The sequence below is a fragment of the Chaetura pelagica genome, unplaced genomic scaffold (assembly GCF_000747805.2).
Source record: "Chaetura pelagica isolate M959 unplaced genomic scaffold, ChaPel_1.0 scaffold248, whole genome shotgun sequence".
NCBI classification, from domain to species: Eukaryota; Metazoa; Chordata; class Aves; order Apodiformes; family Apodidae; genus Chaetura; species Chaetura pelagica.
This window is the reverse complement of record NW_009954309.1, coordinates 896,654-916,276: the sequence shown is the minus strand read 5'-3', so window position 1 is coordinate 916,276 and position 19,623 is coordinate 896,654. Positions and strand designations below refer to the sequence as shown.

At 37.7% G+C, this 19,623-nt stretch overlaps 1 protein-coding gene across 1 annotated transcript in view; it reads left to right on the top strand.

Annotated features, from left to right (window-relative positions):
* The first annotated feature begins 573 nt into the window (after positions 1–573).
* Positions 574–19,623, top strand: part of HSPA12A (heat shock 70kDa protein 12A) — a 43,250-nt gene continuing 24,200 nt past the window's right edge. Inside the window, exons 1-6 of the mRNA XM_010003981.1 lie at positions 574–661; positions 8,277–8,362; positions 9,261–9,385; positions 15,322–15,508; positions 16,409–16,513; positions 18,844–18,960. Of these exons, the coding sequence (XP_010002283.1) occupies positions 574–661; positions 8,277–8,362; positions 9,261–9,385; positions 15,322–15,508; positions 16,409–16,513; positions 18,844–18,960 (708 nt within the window). The remainder of the gene's footprint in view (positions 662–8,276; positions 8,363–9,260; positions 9,386–15,321; positions 15,509–16,408; positions 16,514–18,843; positions 18,961–19,623) is intronic.

Sequence of the window (19,623 nt, the reverse complement as noted above, 5' to 3'; positions counted from 1 at the left end):
AATGAGCTTATTCTCTTCTGAGGAAAAAGTACCCCCAAATGGTTGTTATTGTGTGTGCTAGATATATGGTCTGGAAAAGCTGAATAGTAATTTTTTTGTTCCCTCTCTGAATAATATTCCTTTGAATATTTTGATCTAGAAAAGTCCATCTAGGATCATGTTTTCAGGATACAGTTGCATTTTGAGATGGTTCTTAATTAGGAACTTGAAGTAAAATAGGGATTTTTATAACTGTAATATTTTGATCTTGCTCTTTTGAAAGAAAAAAAAAACCCAAACCAACCAACCAGCCTGCTCTCAGCTGGTAAGTGGTGGTTTTCCCAAAGAAACTGATGAGCATCAGAAATGTTCTATTTTATTAAAGTGGTCCTGGTATTCAGTGTCATTTCTGACAACCTTGTAGTGAACCAAATAGTTAAGGTAGATGATGAGAGATGTGATGGAGAAGAAGAAGCAGCAGGAAGCTTTTTCTAGGAAGGTGTCTTCTCACAGAATATAGGTTCTGTACAGCTGTGTTTTGTTTTCTGTTCCTTATGTCTTTATGTTTGGAAGAAGGAAGAGAGGAGTTGAGAGATGCAAGAAAACAGTGCTTGCACAGAGGCAAATAGTGCAAGGCAGCCTGAAGGAAGCAAGTTTGTAGAAGAGCTTGTTGAAGGAAGAGGTTAGTTAGTGTATATTAAAGGTGTCTATTACTGAAGTGTATCTGTGGAATATTTGGATCCCAGAGAGGTCTTCCACTACTTTGAGCTGCAAAACCCGTTCTTAACCCACCTTCATCAGAACATGCAGCCTGACCTCTCCAACATGTAAACCAGGATCAGTTTTGTCACTCCTGGCAGTGGCATTTGTGTGTGTGGAAGAGGTGGAATCTAGGAAGAGAGCAATCACTGCAAGGTGCTGCCAGTGAGCTCTCCAAAGCCCAGGCTGTGGGGTGTGAGCAGGTTCTGAGCAAGTGGCAACCATGTCAGGACTGGGAGGGAAGAGGGAGCTGACTGCTTGCATGAGCTGGAAAGCTCTCAGGTTACTCAAGGTGGAACTGGGTGAAAGACCTTAGAGTGTAGATGGTGAATGGGTTTGAGTTTCAGGCAGCTTTAAGGTCAGACATAATGATTGGGAAGGATCTAGCTGAGGTTTTACAGACCCAATTGTGAAGTGTGCATGGGAGCGTAATAGGTCTGTTTTAGTCCAGCTTACCAACCATGACCGAGGTCAGATCAGATCTAAGTAAAACATTTTAAACTATGTCCTGTCAAAAAAGTGGAGAAGTGAACATAACCCTGTGGCATTTTCAGAAGGTTATTGCAAGTTCTTGCGAGTTTCTTTCATCTTAAATTAAGTTCACAGAAAAAAAGTGATGTCTTTTGGCTTCCCTTTGCTGGTGAGGTGCAGGAAAATTACTATTATCCACAAAGTGATGAGATGAACCTAGGATTGTTTTTTGAAACTCATAACAGTAAAATAAAAAAACCCACTTAATTTATCTTAAAACGTTTCAAAGCATAGTGGGAAAGTAATTCCTCCAGTCAAATCGTAATCATTATGGGAGGCAATGCAGAAGCATAAATGAAAAAAGGTCAAAGTTGTAATGAGGAACATGTCTTATTTTTAGAATTTTATCCAAAGAATCAGGCGGGGTTTTTTACTTAGGAAATTACTGTTCTCTAATTGGTATCAAAGCAATGAATACCAACTCCTTGGGTGACCAACTTTTATGAAAGGGTTTCAGGAAACTTGGATTTGTGTCAGAGATTAGCTATGGCTGTATTCATAGAAAGGAAATGTATTGCAGTCTTCCACAGACCAGCTGGATGCCTACTGGCGTTTTAAAACAAAGAAATCTGGTTCCATTGATGGTAATAGCAGTGGTGTCATTGCTTTCAGTAGAAACAGAAGGTTCTTACTTCTGATATGGCATGTGAGATCTTTTTATTAAGCATAAGAATATTTTAAGTATGGGGTTTTTTGTTATTTACTTCTCTCTGACTTTTGTTTTGGCTGTTGTTCTATGATTATTTTGAAAGGACATCTTTGTATTTGAAGTGAAGTGCTCTAGGTTGTCATATTACATTTGGAAGTGGTGGCATTTTCTTAATGAAAAGCAGAATCTCAGCAATAGGAAAATCTGAATAAGGTTTTCTCCATCAATGCAGCAGTTGCCAGGTGATAGCAATGGGATAAAGTTTTGCCTTTTGTGCAAACACCATTGGCAAGCTTTACTTTCAGCAGCATTATTGATGCTCAAAATGGTATACAATGTTGTGAGTGAAAAACAATGTTTTAATTCTATTCTTTTATTGCCTGATGGCTATCCTGTACCCATATTTCACTCATTGCATCTTTATTTATTTATTTAATTAAAACAACATAAAACCCAGGGATATTGCCTGAATGGAAAATGAAGAATTTGGCTAAGACCAGAAACCAGGCTGAGATCATAGCTACATATAGGAATTGCTCTCACCAGCTGCTGGATGGCTAGAAATTCCAGAAAAATGGCCATCAAATAGGTGCAGGTGTTTGATCCATGAAAATGCTCAGTCTGTGTGTGGTAGATTCAGTTCACTTGGATTTATTGCACCCATAAAGATCTGCAGTAGTGGCATTTTTAGTAGGTCTAATGCATCCTGAGTAACCCTCTGCATCCACCTACAAATAAGTGAGAGGCTAAATGGATTTGGCATATGGAGCAGTGGATATGCATTATACATACCAAAAAGAGTTACTGCAGCTTTCCTTTTGAGGCAGAGCATTGTACTGCAGGCATGCTCAGCTGGGAGTTTGGGAGAACCTAGGAAAGGGCGTGGGATATAGGTCTTAAGCTCAGCCAGAGGCTCAGCTCTGCCTGGAATTCATTGTGTTGTATATTATGGAATGAAAAAAATAAATGACTTACTATGAAATCACTTACTAAAATGCTAGAAGCATGATCTGAAATAGGGAATGGTACTGATACCATTGTTGATTTATATAATCATGAGAAGAGTTTAATGAGTGAGTGTTTGGTTTGTGACTACCATGGCAGGATAGGAATAGAAATAAACTGAAAATACATTTATTGGGGTAGAGCAGCAGACACCCATGTTCAGGTGTATTTCTACAGAGACATGATTTTTTAGTGATTCTGCCTATTTTCTAGTTTGCAAACGAGCCATTAGAGAGGCAGACTATGATGAGTCCCTTTCTGGGGAACTTGGAGTGTGGTATCTTATTTCTTCTTCTTTTTGCCTTTGTTTCTTTTCTGTGTGATAAACTAGTGACATGAGAGATACTCAGAAATGTCTTCCCTTCCCTGGCTTCACTGCGTGTCTGTGCTTTATACTGTTGAGCGCCGTATCGTGCCTCCTGAACCTCTGCTTTTACTTTTTTTGTTGAATTGTTACTTAAAAGACAATGCACACTTGAAAAAACATTTGCTTATCTGTTTTTCATACTACTTGGGTTGCAGGGATCCTTCTGTTAGCAGAGAATTCCCTGCTATGGCATGCCACCCCACTGTTGAAATGAATTATTTCCCTAGTACGTGAAGCTGAAATTTTTCCTGATGCCTGGTGTAGCTGAATTATGCAAGGTTAAATATGTAATAAAAGCTGAGTTTAATAGAAGATTCTGTGTAGCTGCTGAAAAAAGATTTATTTTTTTTTGTTTCAGTATGATCACCTTGGTGAGGTGTGACTGCAAGTTTAGCAGTCACCCTTCTTAAAGCAGGTTCAAACCTGCTGTCTTAAAACTGACAATCTTGGGACCATAGTGGCACATGTCTGATACTTTCAGTGGTTCACTAAAGCTCATTTATCTGGTCCTGGATAGGAATGCAGTGACTCCCAAATACAGAGAACAGTCAGAGAGTCTTCCAGAGGAGATCAGCTTCCAATAACTGATTTTTCTAATTAAATAAATGCTTGGTCCAGCTCTCCAGATCTCCTAGAAATTCAGATTCAGCTGAACGTGCTATTAGTGAAATATTCACGCTGCATCAGCTGAATTTTTATAAATGCTGTGGACTTTGCTTTTACTCTGTATTCTGTGACACTTAAAGGTTGATCCTTCACTGCGTTTTATCATCAGTGAAGTTGGAAATCTGGAATGTGGCTAATCATTTACTGAAAAACAGAAAAAACTAAACTGATTAGCTAGTGCAGGCAGCTACATAAAAAACACACCAAAAAACCTTTGCATGTGTTTAGATTAAAAGAAGAAATACATTAAATCTGCTACACCAGCAATTGCAGCTAGTATAATAATGGACATAATTCATTATTAATCTAGAATGTGCTGATCTCATAATTTCACCAGTTCTTTAATTGTTTGGGAATTTGCAAATACAAAAGAGCTAAAAAAGAGTCTTCTCTATTTTCCCTTTCTCCTTTGGTCACCTTGAAAATGCAGTAGATGTTCTTTAGCAATTGCTTACCTTAGCACTAAAGTCAGAAGTTGTAATGATGTGCTTGCATCATTCTATAATGATGTAGTTTAATTATCAAAACCCCTGATATAAAGTCATATTACAGGCTAATGGTTATAAGCATTAATGTTCTCATTGAAAAGTTTGTGTCACATATAGAAGATTATTTTAAGTACTGATGTAAGTATTGGAAGACTTAGTATAATTTGGATTCTAGATCAGATTCCTCAATTAATTATGGCATGTAATTTGTCAATAATTAAATATTGATTTAAATCATGCTGGTTAGCTGTATGTTTTTTTATAGTGTGTAGATTGACACAGATGGATATCCTTGGTAAACATGGGAGATAAAGCTGAAGCTCGAGCTGTGTGGGAAGCTAAAATCACAGAATTGTCATGGTTGGAAAGGACCTCTGAGTCCAACTACTGGCTCATGTTCATCCAGCTCTCAACCAGCACCCCCAGGCCCTTTTCTGCAGAGCCTCACTACCCTCAGTTGTGTTTTGTTTTTTTTTTCTTACAGAAGCCTTAATAAGTCATCCTGCTTTTAAGAACTGTTCCAAATACCATGATACTATACAGGACATATATTTAAATTGTTAGGATGGAGAGTTTACTCATAAAGACTGGTCTTTTGTTGTTGTTGTTGCATGATTGCAAATCACATTCCTTGCAACCCTTTTCCCATTCTCTGTCTTGGAACAGATAAGAGTTTTTTTTATATCCAGCTCTTCCTGCAATTTTTTTGCCCAAGCAAATACTAACTCGACAAAATACAGAAGTTCACACATAAGTATGTTTTAACACCTTTAAGTTTCAATAGAGTAGATAGTATAATGTTACAAATTCCCTAATTCCATTTGATTATAAAAACAATTTCACTACTTGTTAGGAGAACTCTTGGCATTAAATCCAGGATGAATGACTCACAAGCCATTTTCGGCACATGCCAACTGCTCTGATAAATTACTTTCTAACTTCCCGGTATCCAGAACTGCACCCATTCAGGTTTTTAGCTCTGCAAACTCTGTGGCCAAGTCAGGGCCTCTTTCAGCAGCGGAGTTACAATATAACTATGAGAGCCACCCTGGTTATTGCACATGATTAGTTACTACTCTCATGAAATGAGTTGCTGTGCAATGCAAGTGCTGCTTGTGCCCACGTGAGAGGAACTCTACAGAATCACTGTAACAGGAATTTTTGTGAAAGTTTTAGTTTGTTACTTTAGAGATTGTAGTGTTGCCTTCTATTATATTCCCCTCTTGATCCAACAGAACTCTAGGCTGGGGGAAGGTAGGACTTATTGTGGAATTATTTTCTTTAGCTGAAGAATTATTTTCTTTTAGCAGAAGCAGCAATGAACACAGTGTAGAATGGTCATGGGTTTGGAAGGATTTTTTCTCCTCTGGTCAAAAAATACTGGTAAATCACCAAAAGCTTACACATTCCAGCAGAGCTGAGCAGGTTGGTGAGAATTAGAAAAAATTAGCCCTTCCTTAAATCCAGCCTTTATGTATAAGTTTTGAAGAGCATTCTGAAACTGAAATGGACAATTTATTTGAAAGATTTTAAATGAAAATATCTGTTTTGAGAGTTATTTTCTGCTGGCAGCTAAGGCAGACCTGATCTCTACTTACCATTTTTTATTTTTTAGCAAATATTTTAATACTTCTGGAGACAGTGTCCTTGTACACATTTTGACATCTCTGGATTATCACAGGTTAATTGGGTTGAATAAATTATCTATAGAACATCATCTGAGTTAGCACAGTCATGGATGAATATGAATATTGCACTGGTTATTTAATCACTGCTCTCTGAGACACAAAAAAATTGTGTATACCATCATACAGATTTTCTGAGTTCTGTATGGAGCTATAAATAACTTTTCAAGGTACCCCCAGGCTAATAACTGAAGACAGGCTGAAAAACAGATTGCTGAAACAGGTAGCAAATAGAATTAGTAACATGGGGAAACACTGAAAGTGAAACACGTAGAAAGTGATTTGATGTCTGCATTTTTGTTCTCCAAAAGCCAGCATCCTAAGTGGGGGAAATGTATCAGTTTCCAAAGATGCTGAGTCATTATTGTGTTGTCCTTCCTGGTCTGCTCAGTAGTTGGTGGTTCAGGTCCAGTCAGCAGTAACAGCAGAATGCAAGGAACCTGCTTTGTTACTAATCATCTCTCCTGTGCTGAAATATTGTTCTTCCACTCTACAAAAATGCCATGTTGATGGTACAGAAATTAATCTGTTTTGTAAAGAGGAAGTAATTATACAAAGAAGGCTCTAACATCATCTGATCCAAATATATCTTAATGAACTGAGCAGATTCTGTGCTTTTCATACTTGGCCTGTGGCTTTTTGTACTCTACCACGAGTAAAAGAAGACATTCTTGAAGAACTTGTATGGGAAATGTGAATATTTTGCTTTTGCAAATTCTTCTGAAGATCAGGCTGAATATGTTATGACTTGGACAGAAATAAACATTGCTGTAAGAGCAATATTAAGATTTGGAGGAAGGTTTTTTTTTCCTGTGGGCAGATTATCCCATAGTTGCCTACTGCCGAGTTTTTTGCATCTTGAAGAACATATATTTGAGTACCAGGAGCAACAGGGTTCTTTATTAAGTAGTTTGAAGGTCTTTGCTTGGAGAGCAGCTCCTGTGTAATCTTAGAATAATGCTCTGACTTGTCAGTTCACAGAATCACAGAACTGCTGGAGTTGGAAGGGATCTCTAGAGGTCATCTAGTCCAACTCTCCCACTGAAGTAGGATCACCTAGAGCACTTGACACAGGACTGCATCCAGGCATTGTGTCTAGGAATTACATGCTATGCATAAATATGCATTTTATTGTGTGAAGCATCCAAGTGGGTGATATGTTGAAATTTTCTTTAATGTTTAATATGGTTATTGATATGCAGAGAATTGTTAAATAATTCTGCTTTACATCTAAGTAGCTTGCATTCTGTAGAAGAGAATTCAGTAAACTCAAGGCTTAAATTTGGGGATGGATGCAAATGCACAGGGTGTGTGGCTTATTTTCTATATTCCATTTTTATTAAATATTGCAGTCTTCAAAAGAGAGTATATTCTATATAAATCTGAGTCATCAGTACTTAATTATTTTAATAAGCCATTTCCTTTTCTGTCATCAATGGGGTAAAGCAAAAACACTACATGAGTGACAAACACTATTATGCACTATGTGTATGTTTCTTTAAATGAAATTTCAGTATTGTATGCAGAGTAGAAATATTTATTTGATGATTTGTTAATAATACATCCCTTTTTCCCAGCTGGATTCTGTCCTGCAGTAATATTAACAGCTGCAAGATGTTTGAATGCAGAGTGTATTGAAAAAGAAAACCAGACAGGATTGGGAAAGTTTCAGATTAAGGGTTCATGATGGAATAATTGCAACCTACTCTTACTATATTGTCAAATTGGTATAAACTCTTCTTTTTTCCTTAATATGAGTCTGTCTTTTTTTAATCTCACAGTTTGTGTTTAGTTTTCTGCATTAACACATTAAAACTTGGGCCATTAATGTGAGTGTATTGTCTTGTCTCATCCATGACTTCTGGATATTTTTAGGAAGACTTTTAAGATTATGCATGGTAATGTAATAAGCAAAAGAATGCAAGCTAGTCATGAAGGTCAGACAAACATTTTAAAAGCAAAGCTGAAGTTATTGTGTCTTAGCAGGTTGTAAGGGGGAAAAATGTGTTTTACATGGCAGCTGTGAAATTTGCTTTATTATTAGCAGATTTGTTACAACAGGAAAATAGTGTAGCAGTGTGCAAAGCAACTTTCCTGTCCCACTCATTCAGCTTACTGACACTGAAGAATTTTTTGTTTCCTTTCAGATGCAGTTTCCACATCTGCTTACTCATCACCAGCCAAAAGTCTGGGAGACCCTGGAATTACTCCTCTGTCTCCATCACATATTGTGGTAAGAAATGTACTTTTAATATATACTGTATTGTAACATTACTTTATCCTGCCTGTTTAGTCGGACGTAATTTCTTAAGAAAGTTGTAATTTCCTCACGTATTGATCCCTTTTATGCTATCCATAGTCCTAAGGGAAGTTTTGGTCACTTGAGTTTCCAGCTTGTTCTCCTGTCCTGCTAAGCTCTTAGTGCTTTGCCTACCATCAGCATGGGAACTGTACTACCATGCTGTTCATTACTTATTCCTCCTTTATATGTGATTTATGTCAGGTAACAGCCTACTGGGGAGTAGTGCAATTCCTCATTTATTCACGTTGTACTTTATATCACATCATTATGGTTTGAGCTATAACTCTTCCACCTCTCCTAGTTAATGTTTCCCACGTTGCCCTTGACTGAGTTTTTCAGACATTGCAGGATTACAGGGAGGAGAACTCAACACAGACAGGAGGAAAGAATGCATATAGTGTTTATAAAATAAGTGTTCTGTAAATTCTTCATCAATAAATAATTATCATTGGGTATAAAACTTATTGCTGCATTTTATCTTGTTCTGTCTCCATTAGTTTGGAATGGTAGTAGTACCTCAGGTTCAAGCTTATGACATATGTAAGTCCTAAAGCCACCAAATAGACCACACAGACCAAGCCCCTACAAGAAAACCCTTGATTGGGAAGATTATATATAAAAGGCTCCTGCAAATATATTGAGTTGTGTATTGAATTTCCACTCCTATTGGATGTGGAGCTTTCAGTGTTGGTCACAAGTGCAGTTTTGAGAAAGTCCTTATTTCCACTGAAGAGATACACGTTTCAGAGAGCAGAAATCCTGTAGGGTAAGACATGTTAGTTATTCTCATGAGTGACTCAGTGTGTGTTTTGCTTCTGCTGTTTAACAGAAGGACTCTGATGCAGATGCTGTAGAACAGTTATTTCTTGTTGTTGTGGCTATTGATTTTGGCACAACATCCAGTGGCTACGCCTACAGCTTCACCAAGGAGCCAGAATGTATTCATGTAATGAGGTAAGGGCTGCAATGCAGCATTTAGGTTTCAATTGTGGTAACATGGATTGTCTGCAGTAGCTATAGGTATTTTATCCAGGAACCTTGAATTGTCTAGATTTCTCTGTTTTTGCCACAGTGTGGACCTTTCTCATGTTTTTTTGTTGCATCTTATTATATTCAAATTTGCTTTAATAATCAATGTGAATGTGTCATCTCTCAATTATTTTTCTGAGTTTACAAGGTGACTTGAGTGAAAGGAGGGATCAGTAAGCAGAATTGTTTAGGAATCATTGATAATTAAGTTAGATGCCCTTATCTCAGAGATGGAGGGAAGCCACACGTTTATTAAGTAAGGGTCATGGCATTTCCCAGGAGGTGCCTGTCCCCTGGAATTGTACTTGTACACAGCTGTGTGTACAGTGCTTTGTTACTTGTACCCAGAAATGGACAGTTCATTTGACTGGTTTAAGCTTTTTAGCATTAAATTTGAATAAAATCTCTGACAGTGAACCAGTGATGCTAGGAAATAAGCAATCAAAAGGCATGAATGTGAAAATTGAGGTTTGATGTGAAATCTCTTCTGTGTTATTTGTTTGTAAGGGACAGACTTTAGATGTTATGTAGGTGTTGGGTTTTTTTTTATTTCTTGATTAAATTAACACAATATAAATCCATGCATATAAATCTAATGCAATCAAAAATGCAGAAACTATAATGGTAGGTACTTGAAAGGATCACCCTGCCAACCATTTTATTACTATAATAATTATTGTTATTAATGCTCACTAAAGTATCTTTAAAATACCCATATTGTAACAAACCAAGATAGAGGACATAAACAAAGGATGTATGAAAAGCTTAGCTGTAGAAGTTCTTCTAAACAAAGCTGCTGTTACAGCATGTAACATGTACTATTTTAGCACTCTACTACTGAGAACAAAAGGGCAAAAAGGCTAACTTGCTGTCCAGGGTGATATACTGTAATTTTTCTAAGCAAAGATGCTGGCTGAATGCAGCTTTCTAAATCTCAGCAGACAGTATTGATTTTGCAGTCACCCTGCATAGTTGATTTGTATATGGTTGGAAATTATTTCAGAGATTTAGTGCAACTGGGTGATGTGAAAGCCTGTTTAAAGGGACATTAATTTTGGAATGGTATTAGCCCACCCAGTTGCAAAGCCAGCCACCATTTTCAGTATGGACAAGTAATGCTTCCAGGCCTTTTCTGCACCCCATCCACCTATTGTTTGGCAAACAGCAGAGGAAGCTGCATCGTGCTTGATGTCAAAGGACAGGCATGTCTTCATCACTTAGCCAGCTTACAAGGTTATGGAGCTGGAACTCATGTTTATTGACTTCTATTCTCTTTTAACAGCAAATAATTAATAATATTTCTTAAATAAGTTGGATGAAATGAGGGATGGCATCTCTGAAGTTCTAGCTGAGTGAATCTACGTCCTGTATGCTGTGTTGGTCCTGTTGTCTCTGTGGAGATTTTGCCATGTGAAATCCCTGCTGCTTCCAAGGGTGTCCTTTTAGCACTTTGCACTCAAAATTTTATCTTAGGACCCAATTTTTGCCATTGGGTTTACACTACACTGCAGTAAATTACAGACTAGTTACTCCTTCCAGGATACAAAGCTTCCCTGCTGTAGATCATGGGGACATGGAAAACTAGGTGCCAAGTGGCCAGCTGAGAGTATATTCCAAATCTTAATTGGCATTTTACCATTTGATGGTTCAAAACATTGTGTTTTGTACCTTACACAATAATGGTAACATGATTGTGATTTCAGACCTGTGTAGATATTATATGAAATACTGATATGAAAAGAAATTAAATAAATTAATCCATATATTTCCAACCAGAAGGGAGGAGCATATTTTTGCAGGAAATATATTCAGATTTCCAACAGTTATTTCAAACAATGGAAAATATTATAAGACCAACAATGATTTTTTTCTTATTATTTTTTTTTAAGTAAGCATTGCTGGCTGGGAAGGATTTGGGGGAAGGTACAGCTGAAACTGACTTATGAAAGAATGTATATAATAATTATATATAGTTATATATTTTTATTATAAGTATTTAAATATAAATATTAATGAAATTATGTAGTTCAATTTAAAGTATGGTATATGTATCAAAATAAGGCTTCAGTAGTTCAGAAGGTATACAAAAGTTGTAACTTTGTATCTAATGAAGCTTACATGTCCTAGGATTTACAAATATTTCAGCAGAGTAAATATAACTTCCTGCCCTTAGACGAGAATGTTTACATTAAAATAAAGCATACCCATGATGCATGGTCCTCCTTGCTTCCCAGCGTTTTTTCTGCTTTCCCTCCTTAAGTGTTGATCCTTTCCAGACATTTAGGTTTCTGTCTGTGTTTTAACAAAGCTGCTTTTCTGTAGATGTCTCAGTGAAGGGCAAGATGGGTTTAGTTACAAGGTCCTGCTTCAAGAGAGTGAACACACAGGGCTTTAGTACTGAGCTGGACTGTGGTGTCAGCAAAGCTGTGATTCTAGTTGTGTAACTGGTAGACAGTTTGGTGCCCTGCTAGGAGCTAATGCCTCCTTTGGAGGTAATACATGAGGTCTAACACAGTTCTGAAAAACTCCTATTGATTTATGTGCACTTACATGGAGTTAGAAATGTTTTGGCTGCTGCTTAAATAGCAACAAACAATGTATTTGCCACATGGAGAAACACAAGTGGAAAAATGCATTTGATTATGAAACAAATTGCAGTCTGTCTTGGGAAGGAGGGAGAAGGTGGGATTTTTTTTCAGTGGGGCTTTACCTCAACCTTCAGATTTTTCCTTCTCTATCTCTTCCCTGTTTGATTGTAATTCTTGGCAGACAGAGGCTTGCCTTTCTTCTGCATACACACTCCTAGTGGCATTTGGCTGCATTTTGATGACCCCACTGCTTCATTTCCCTGACTGTTTTGCTGCAGCTCTGGATCAAATTCTCATCACTCTGCACGAATCACTCCCTTTCCTCTGCCTGTTAGCCAGATTCATGTGTAAGAAAGGGCATTTCTCTAACCTTAGTATAACCTTGTGATCCTTTCCACACTCCCTTTCCTCTTGTCTCTATTTTCATTAATATACAGCCAGATCCTCTGTGGCTGTAAATGGATCTATGCTGCTCTGTTGAGATACTCCACTTTATATCAGCCTAGGAATGGGTCTCATATGTCTGAATTTAGGCAGAAAGCTACCTTGAGTAGATTTTTAGCTCTGACCCTGCTTTGAGAAGATATCCCACATGTGCATTTAAGAGTACTGCTGTCTTCTATTAGGCCATACTCTTAATAGGCATTTCTGGTTTTTTTTCCGTAAGACCATTATTACAATTTTTTGAAACATTTGGACCATGAAAGGGAACTGCAATGCAAGTGTTGAAATCCTATCCCTGCTGACTAGAAGTGTCCTCTGGCTGGAGAGAAGCCAGGGCTTGTCCTGAGAAGAGTGTCACAGTCAGGAGTTACCACACACCTGCCTTTAGCTGCTGCTGTCTAGAATAGATGTCACACAGGAATATTTTTAAAGCTCTGCTTGTAAATGGTAAAGTCAGACTTCCCCTTCTGTTTCCTTACTGCTCTTTCTGTGACAGAACAGCAATACAGACTGAGAATTTTAAAACTTGCTGAGCAATCACCACGTGTAGTTTCTGTCAGAAACTCATCAGGAAGTGATGCCACCAGTTCTCTAGGTGGCTTTGAAGTTTCAGCCCATGACATTCAGCATCAACTTGTCTTCATTTAACCTGTGCTTTAAGTGTACTCAGTCTGGAAAGAGAACATACCTAGCTGTAAAGAAAACAAAGTATTGTTATTAGCAACGACCTTTTTATGGAATTTCCCACTGGTGACTCAGAATGAATCATTAGTGATTCCACGTGAAAACGATACTAGTCTGCCTATTCTCTGCTTGTTTGTGAGATTTAAATGTTCTGGTGAAATAGGCAGTGTTTTCTGTTCATGGGCTCTGGGATTCCAGCTTCTTCACGTTGGAGCCATGTTTGTTGTAACACCTACTCAAAGATTTTGGAGTTGACCTAGTACAGCTTTAGCAGCAGGTTAAAAGAAACTGCCTCGAGCATTGTGAGCTGATAACAGCTCAGGGGCTGAGCAGCTGGACTAGAGAGGTTTGGGAGAGTTTTTCCAAGTGGATGAAGGTGGAAAACATCCCATTTCTCATTATGCTATTTCTGCTTTCAGAGCAGTGCAATTGCCCTCTGTAGTGAAACAAATTTATAGACATGTGATTGCCTGCCATTGCTGCTGCGGGTGCAAAAAAGGGCAAATTTTGCCTGGTTTGGTCTAGCTGAATGATCTGAAGAATCCCTAGCACTTCAGAAGATCCCAGTCCTTGTTACTTTGCCAAGTATTAACCCCTTAGATTGCATTTTTTCATGTCACTTTTCTACCTGGTCTGGAGGTCAGTTAGTTATCAATTGGCTCAACTGTTTCTGAGAGTGAAATGGAAAAGAATTTTTTTCTACATAATACTCCTGTGTCATGTAAACAAGTACCAAAGAACAAGGCAGTGTTTTTGTGCTTTAGAACAAGGACTTTGGCAGTGGTATAATACGGAAGTGTGTTTTGCTATCTTTAGAAAAAAAGCAATCAACATGTGGTTTAATAATGAATGCAGTTGCTTGTGTTGTCTTACTTTGGCTCCTGTTTGAGCTGCCTTATCATTATGTCTGACAGCATAAAGCAGATTTTCCACTGATGCCTTTTTCATAAAATGTTTTCTGATAAGTATTTGTTTCCAATGCTGAAAATACTGGCATATGGGGTGAGGATGATCAGTAATGCAGGTTTCTTGTTCTTTCATTCTGGTTTGTTGTTGGGTTTTTTTGTGTGATGGAGAAGTGAGAAGACTAGAATGTTCACATCTGTCTCTCTGATACAACTTTCTACTGTGTGACCATGTTGTCCCACTGTGCCTCCCCCACAGTCCCTGCTGCGTTTAATGGTCGCTCCCAAATTTTATCTTCTTTCTTATTTCCTTATCCATTCTGTGAAATAGGCCTTTTGTTGCTTTTGCCTTAATACCTTTGTGCTTTTTGGGACTTCCTGAAGATATTTTCACAATATTGATAGGATAATTTTATTCACCATTTTAATGGATGGTGGTGAGGGAGATGCTTTGGTGCCTATAAGGTTCTTTGGAGGAGTCTGCCTTACTTTACACAGGAAATTTTTACAACATTTTTGGCATTTGAAACACAAAATCCATCAACTTGAGGTGAGTGGAAAGTGCAGTGGAGAGCACTCAGCATCTGCAGATGTGCCTTCACAGTTTCAGGTGTCCAGGAAATTAGGCACTTGAAGAGGTGTTGGTCAAACTGGATTGTCTGGCTTCAGAGAGCATTCTGTGACAGAAGCAGGGATATTCTAAATATCTCTGCAGAGGTGTTTAGCTGAATTAAAAAGGTCCTTCATTCAAAATGGGGAAAAATATGCTGTACAACTAAGCATTCATGGAGTCTGACTGACAATTGTGTGGGCTGTTTTGAGGAATTGCAGTTTCATTCAGTGTGTTCTTGATAATGACTTGATTTTTTTTTTTTACTTACAGTATTTATTACAAATCTATATTTAGTTTGAAAATATAAGTGTAGCATTGTTTCCTTGATAATTCTATGTGGCTTACTTCAGGGAACCTGTATTCTTATTTAAGATGGAGTATTATTGTCCTTAAAATTTATACAACTAACTGCAAAATTTATTGAATTGTTTGAAATTAAAATCACAGCCCTCTTTTCTTGGATGTGAACAGAAACACTTGGTTTTGATATGATAAGGATTGTAATTAGTGTCTTTGGAGGGGAATAGCAGTGTGTGCAATCTGTCAGTAGCTTGTTTGCTTGTGGTAAACAATTTTTTTCTGCTGCTATCAGTATCAGTTACTGAAGTTGTTTCACTTGTTGGATAGACGATGGGAAGGTGGAGATCCTGGCGTATCCAACCAGAAGACACCAACAACAATCCTCCTAACACCAGAGAGAAAGTTTCATAGCTTTGGGTATGCAGCAAGAGATTTCTACCATGACTTGGATCCCACTGAATCAAAGCACTGGTTGTATTTTGAAAAGTTTAAGATGAAGCTACATACTACTAGTGTAAGTAATAAACCATCTCTTATATAATTGTGCATTTGCTACTTAAATTATCATCCTGTGGACGGTACTAGATTTTTGCTTAAAGCTTGTTAATTAATTGTGGAGCAGCTCTAAGTGCAAAGAGCAAATGAAGTAAATGAAACTCAATTCTTCATTTAACATTGTGATTTGTTTTGCTTCTCACTGTGTTTGGTAAGTGTGTTTTGCCAGCCTTCTTTCTAGATCTTAGAAAGTTCAATATCTGCTTTGCTTAGATCTTCATGTCCTAATTTTCTGAAGTGAAACCCATAGGTATCTAGGGAGTCAGAATGATCTTGGTTTGTTTTATAAATGTACTTAGGAGAAATGGAATATAAGAGCCATACTGAACTCTTAACAGAGAGGAGAAAACTTACCCAGTTTATTGTCGAAACTGCAAATGCAAATCTTGTTAATTTGACATTATTCCCACTGATTGTGTTATTGTCTTTAAGCCATTCTAGAGTTGTGGGACTTGGTCAGTACTTTCTGTATTGAGGTTTTTTATGGTTTCAATTGTTGTTGGAAAGCCAAAAATCTATGCTTTTAACACTTAATTTGCATTAAATATCTTGCACATGCAGCTTTGTTGCAATTAATTACAAATATATTTATTGTAATTATTTAATATTTAGTTCGTATTTCTTTCTCTGCCTGCAGTTATCTGTAGACATGCAAGGTGTTTAAAAACAAAGTCTGTAATAAGCAACAAATGCTGTGCTCCAGGAAGTTCAAGTGATGAGTTAAATCCTTTTCAGAACAGTTTTGTCATTCATTCCTAACCAGGTGGATAATGAAGAATTCCTTTTCCTCAAGCAGTGGGAATTCATTTCATGTTTATCTTTTCCTTTTAATAACTTCCAGTTAATTTCTTTCATGTAGAATCTTACTATGGAGACAGACCTGACAGCTGCAAATGGCAAAAAAGTCAAAGCACTTGAGATATTTGCTTATGCTCTGCAATTCTTTAAGGAACAGGCATTAAAGGTAAAGTAATGCTTCCTTATCTAGATTTCTGTATTTAAAACTGCAATAAATGTGAGCTTAACACTTCCAGTCTTCCCAAGCTTTGACCTTACTAGTGTTTGATGGGAACAAAGCAAGGCAGCTGTAGAAACTTTAGGAAGGCTGTGAACTCCAGAGAGCTCACAATAGCCTGAAGTGATCTCCCCTTGCACAGGGAAAGGTTGGTTCAGTAACAGTAAGTGTATCACTGTGATGCAGAGTTCTGCATATCTTCTTACCAGCTTAAATATTTTCTACTGCTTTGTAGTGAAAAAATGTTGATTTGAATGAAAAATTTAGAAGTACAGGAGCTGAAGCTCAGTGATTAAATTTGTGAGTGGGTCCTGTCCTTGTCTCCTACACTTCTGCTGCTGGGATAATGGATTGTCTGTGTTCATGCAAGATTCTCTCATGTTATAGAGTTGGCATGTGAATTGCAATAGGATGGGCACCTACTGATGTCTCCTGCCCCAACCTGGCTTGGTCTTCACTGATTAAGCAAAGGGAAGTCAGCTAACAAGCCAGCTAACTCAGTGGAAATAGTGTAATTATGGCAGTGCAATCATCTGTACAGACCTCTTGATTACTCTGAGGGGTTCAGTGTATTAGCCTACCTAGAATTCTGCACTAGCACAGATTTATTGCCTTCATTTTCTGGCACCAACGTAACTACGTGTGCACAGCACTCCTTTATTCTGTTTCATGCAGTTACACTGTAAGTGCACGCGCCAAAGAGCTGTGAATAGGCTGTGGTATTTTGGCCTCTGCTCACCCTTTGCAGGGCTGGATTTCATACTGTGCAGTGAGATGTTACTTGGTTGCCCTGATCCTGAAGGCACACTTAGGCATAAAGTCTAATAAGCATTAGGGAGAACCAGAAAGACAGACATCTGTTGGGGTTTCAGTTGTGAAGTCATACTGTGTTCTGATCTACTGCTTCCATTTATGTTGCATTTTTTATGGGGGTTTTTTTGCCTATTTTTCCCTCGCTGTGGCTTATGTTGGTGAGGAAAATGCATTTTATTTTCCATTTTTTTAGTTCTCCTGTGATACACATGTTTTCAGTAAACAGTTTTGGAGATCTAGAATCTCATGTAAACAGTCAATTGTGATTTAAGTACAGATTGTCTTCAAGTGCACCGCTGTAATGCTAACGTAAGCAAAGTAGTTGCTGTGTCAGGTCAGAATCTTCAAGGAAGCATTGTTTAAAATAGTCTTGTTAAAAAACTAACCTACTCTTTTGAATGGGTTTAATTTATTCTCTGTGAGATGTGTAGGGTACAGTCCCATAGAGTTGCTGTGCTGCCTGTTTAGGGCTACATCCTTTCTTGGTGTAAATAAATAAGTCCTTGTGATTTGTGAGTTCCCACTGAAACTAATTAAGACAAACAATGTAAATGACCTGTTGCTTTGGACTGTGATCTGTCTGTTCCTAGTGGCCCGTGCAGGATAAAGGTGCTACTTTTCTAGCACGGATTTCTGAGCTGCAGCATAGCTAAACAAACACAACACCTTGGCACAGCACTTGCAGAACTATTTTTGGTTTTTTTTTTTACATTCTAAAGGCCCGTTGTTCACCTTTCTGAACCTTTCCCTGTTTGGATGGAAGTTTAGGTAGGACATATGGTAGTGACATTTTACTTGGAAGCTTTCCCAAAACACGTCAGTATATCACCTAATTTGCAAATGCAATACAGACTTTCCTGTTTTTTTTTTTGGGGGGGGGAAAGGCACAATAAAAGAACTAAACTAGTCTTGAATGTTTGCTTGAAGCAAAATTTTCAAGGAGGAGTCAGTCATTTTTTATAGGGTTTAACTTCCCCTTGTTAACTGAGTTGCAAAAATTTGATTTAAAGGTAAATGATGTATAAAGAAGTCATTGAAAAATCCAGATTGTAAAGCATAATGTTCACTGGTGATACCTGAAATATTTTTTCTGCATATTACTCAAGATGCAAGTGTGAATTCTTCAAGCTAACAACAGACCCCACACTGTGACTAAGAATGTACATGAATATTCTGTAATACTCAGCAATGCACGAGCTGCTTTTGGAAAAACTATATTTTCTACTTTATGTTAAGCAGTAAACTTTTCTGTAGGCCTCCTTGAGAAGACATCAACCTAAATCCCAGCTTTTGGCACCGTAGAGCATTCTTGACAGTCTGGCAGTAATTCTGATTTGTGACATTGATGAAAAAGCAAAAAACGGAAAAGAAAAAGTTACTGTTACTGGAGCCAGCAGAGAATAATGTTTTCTTATAAAGCTGACACCCATCATTTTCCAGTCACCTCTGTTTTCCTTTTTTCTTAGGAGCTCAGTGACCAAGGAGGCTCAGATTTTGAAAACAATGAAGTAAGATGGGTCATTACAGTGCCTGCTATTTGGAAGCAGCCTGCAAAGCAGTTTATGAGACAAGCTGCCTACAAGGTAAGATTAGAGGCTGAACATAGAAATGCCCCTTTGAAGCCATAGTTGATAGGCTAAATGATAAACTGTATTTGGGATAATTAGCTCTAGTAGAAACTGTATAAAAATGGTGTAGAAACAGGCTAGAAACATTGAAAGAAAAGTTAACTCTACCAGGCAGCAGCTTTAAGTTATATGTATTCACCTTTAAATGGCTTTTCCTTTCTATTTACTTTTATATATTGCTGTCCTTCACTGCAGACTCTGATGTTTTAGTCATCTTGTACACTGTATTCCTACTGAATTCAGTGCACATGGAACAGATGCAGTTTTGAGACCCAAGGGAAAGCTGCTTTTAAAATACTGGATGCAGTTTTGTTACTTTCTTTAGGTCATCACAGATTTTAAAGTAAAAAAAAACCCAAACAAACCAACAACAATCAAAAAACAAAACCAAAACAAAAATGAAACAAAAAGCCCTGAAAACCAAAACCAACAGAAGAGGAGGGAATGCAAAGAGCCTCCTCGGGGACTTTTTTTTCCCAATTCCCATTTTCCCACAGTAGGAATGAAAGGGCTGTGAACTGGATAGTCTAGATATAAAATTAAATGTCATTTTCACCGGTTAGAGGTCTATCTGCATTTAACCCTGTCCTCCCACCCCCCAAATCTGCCCTTTCCAGA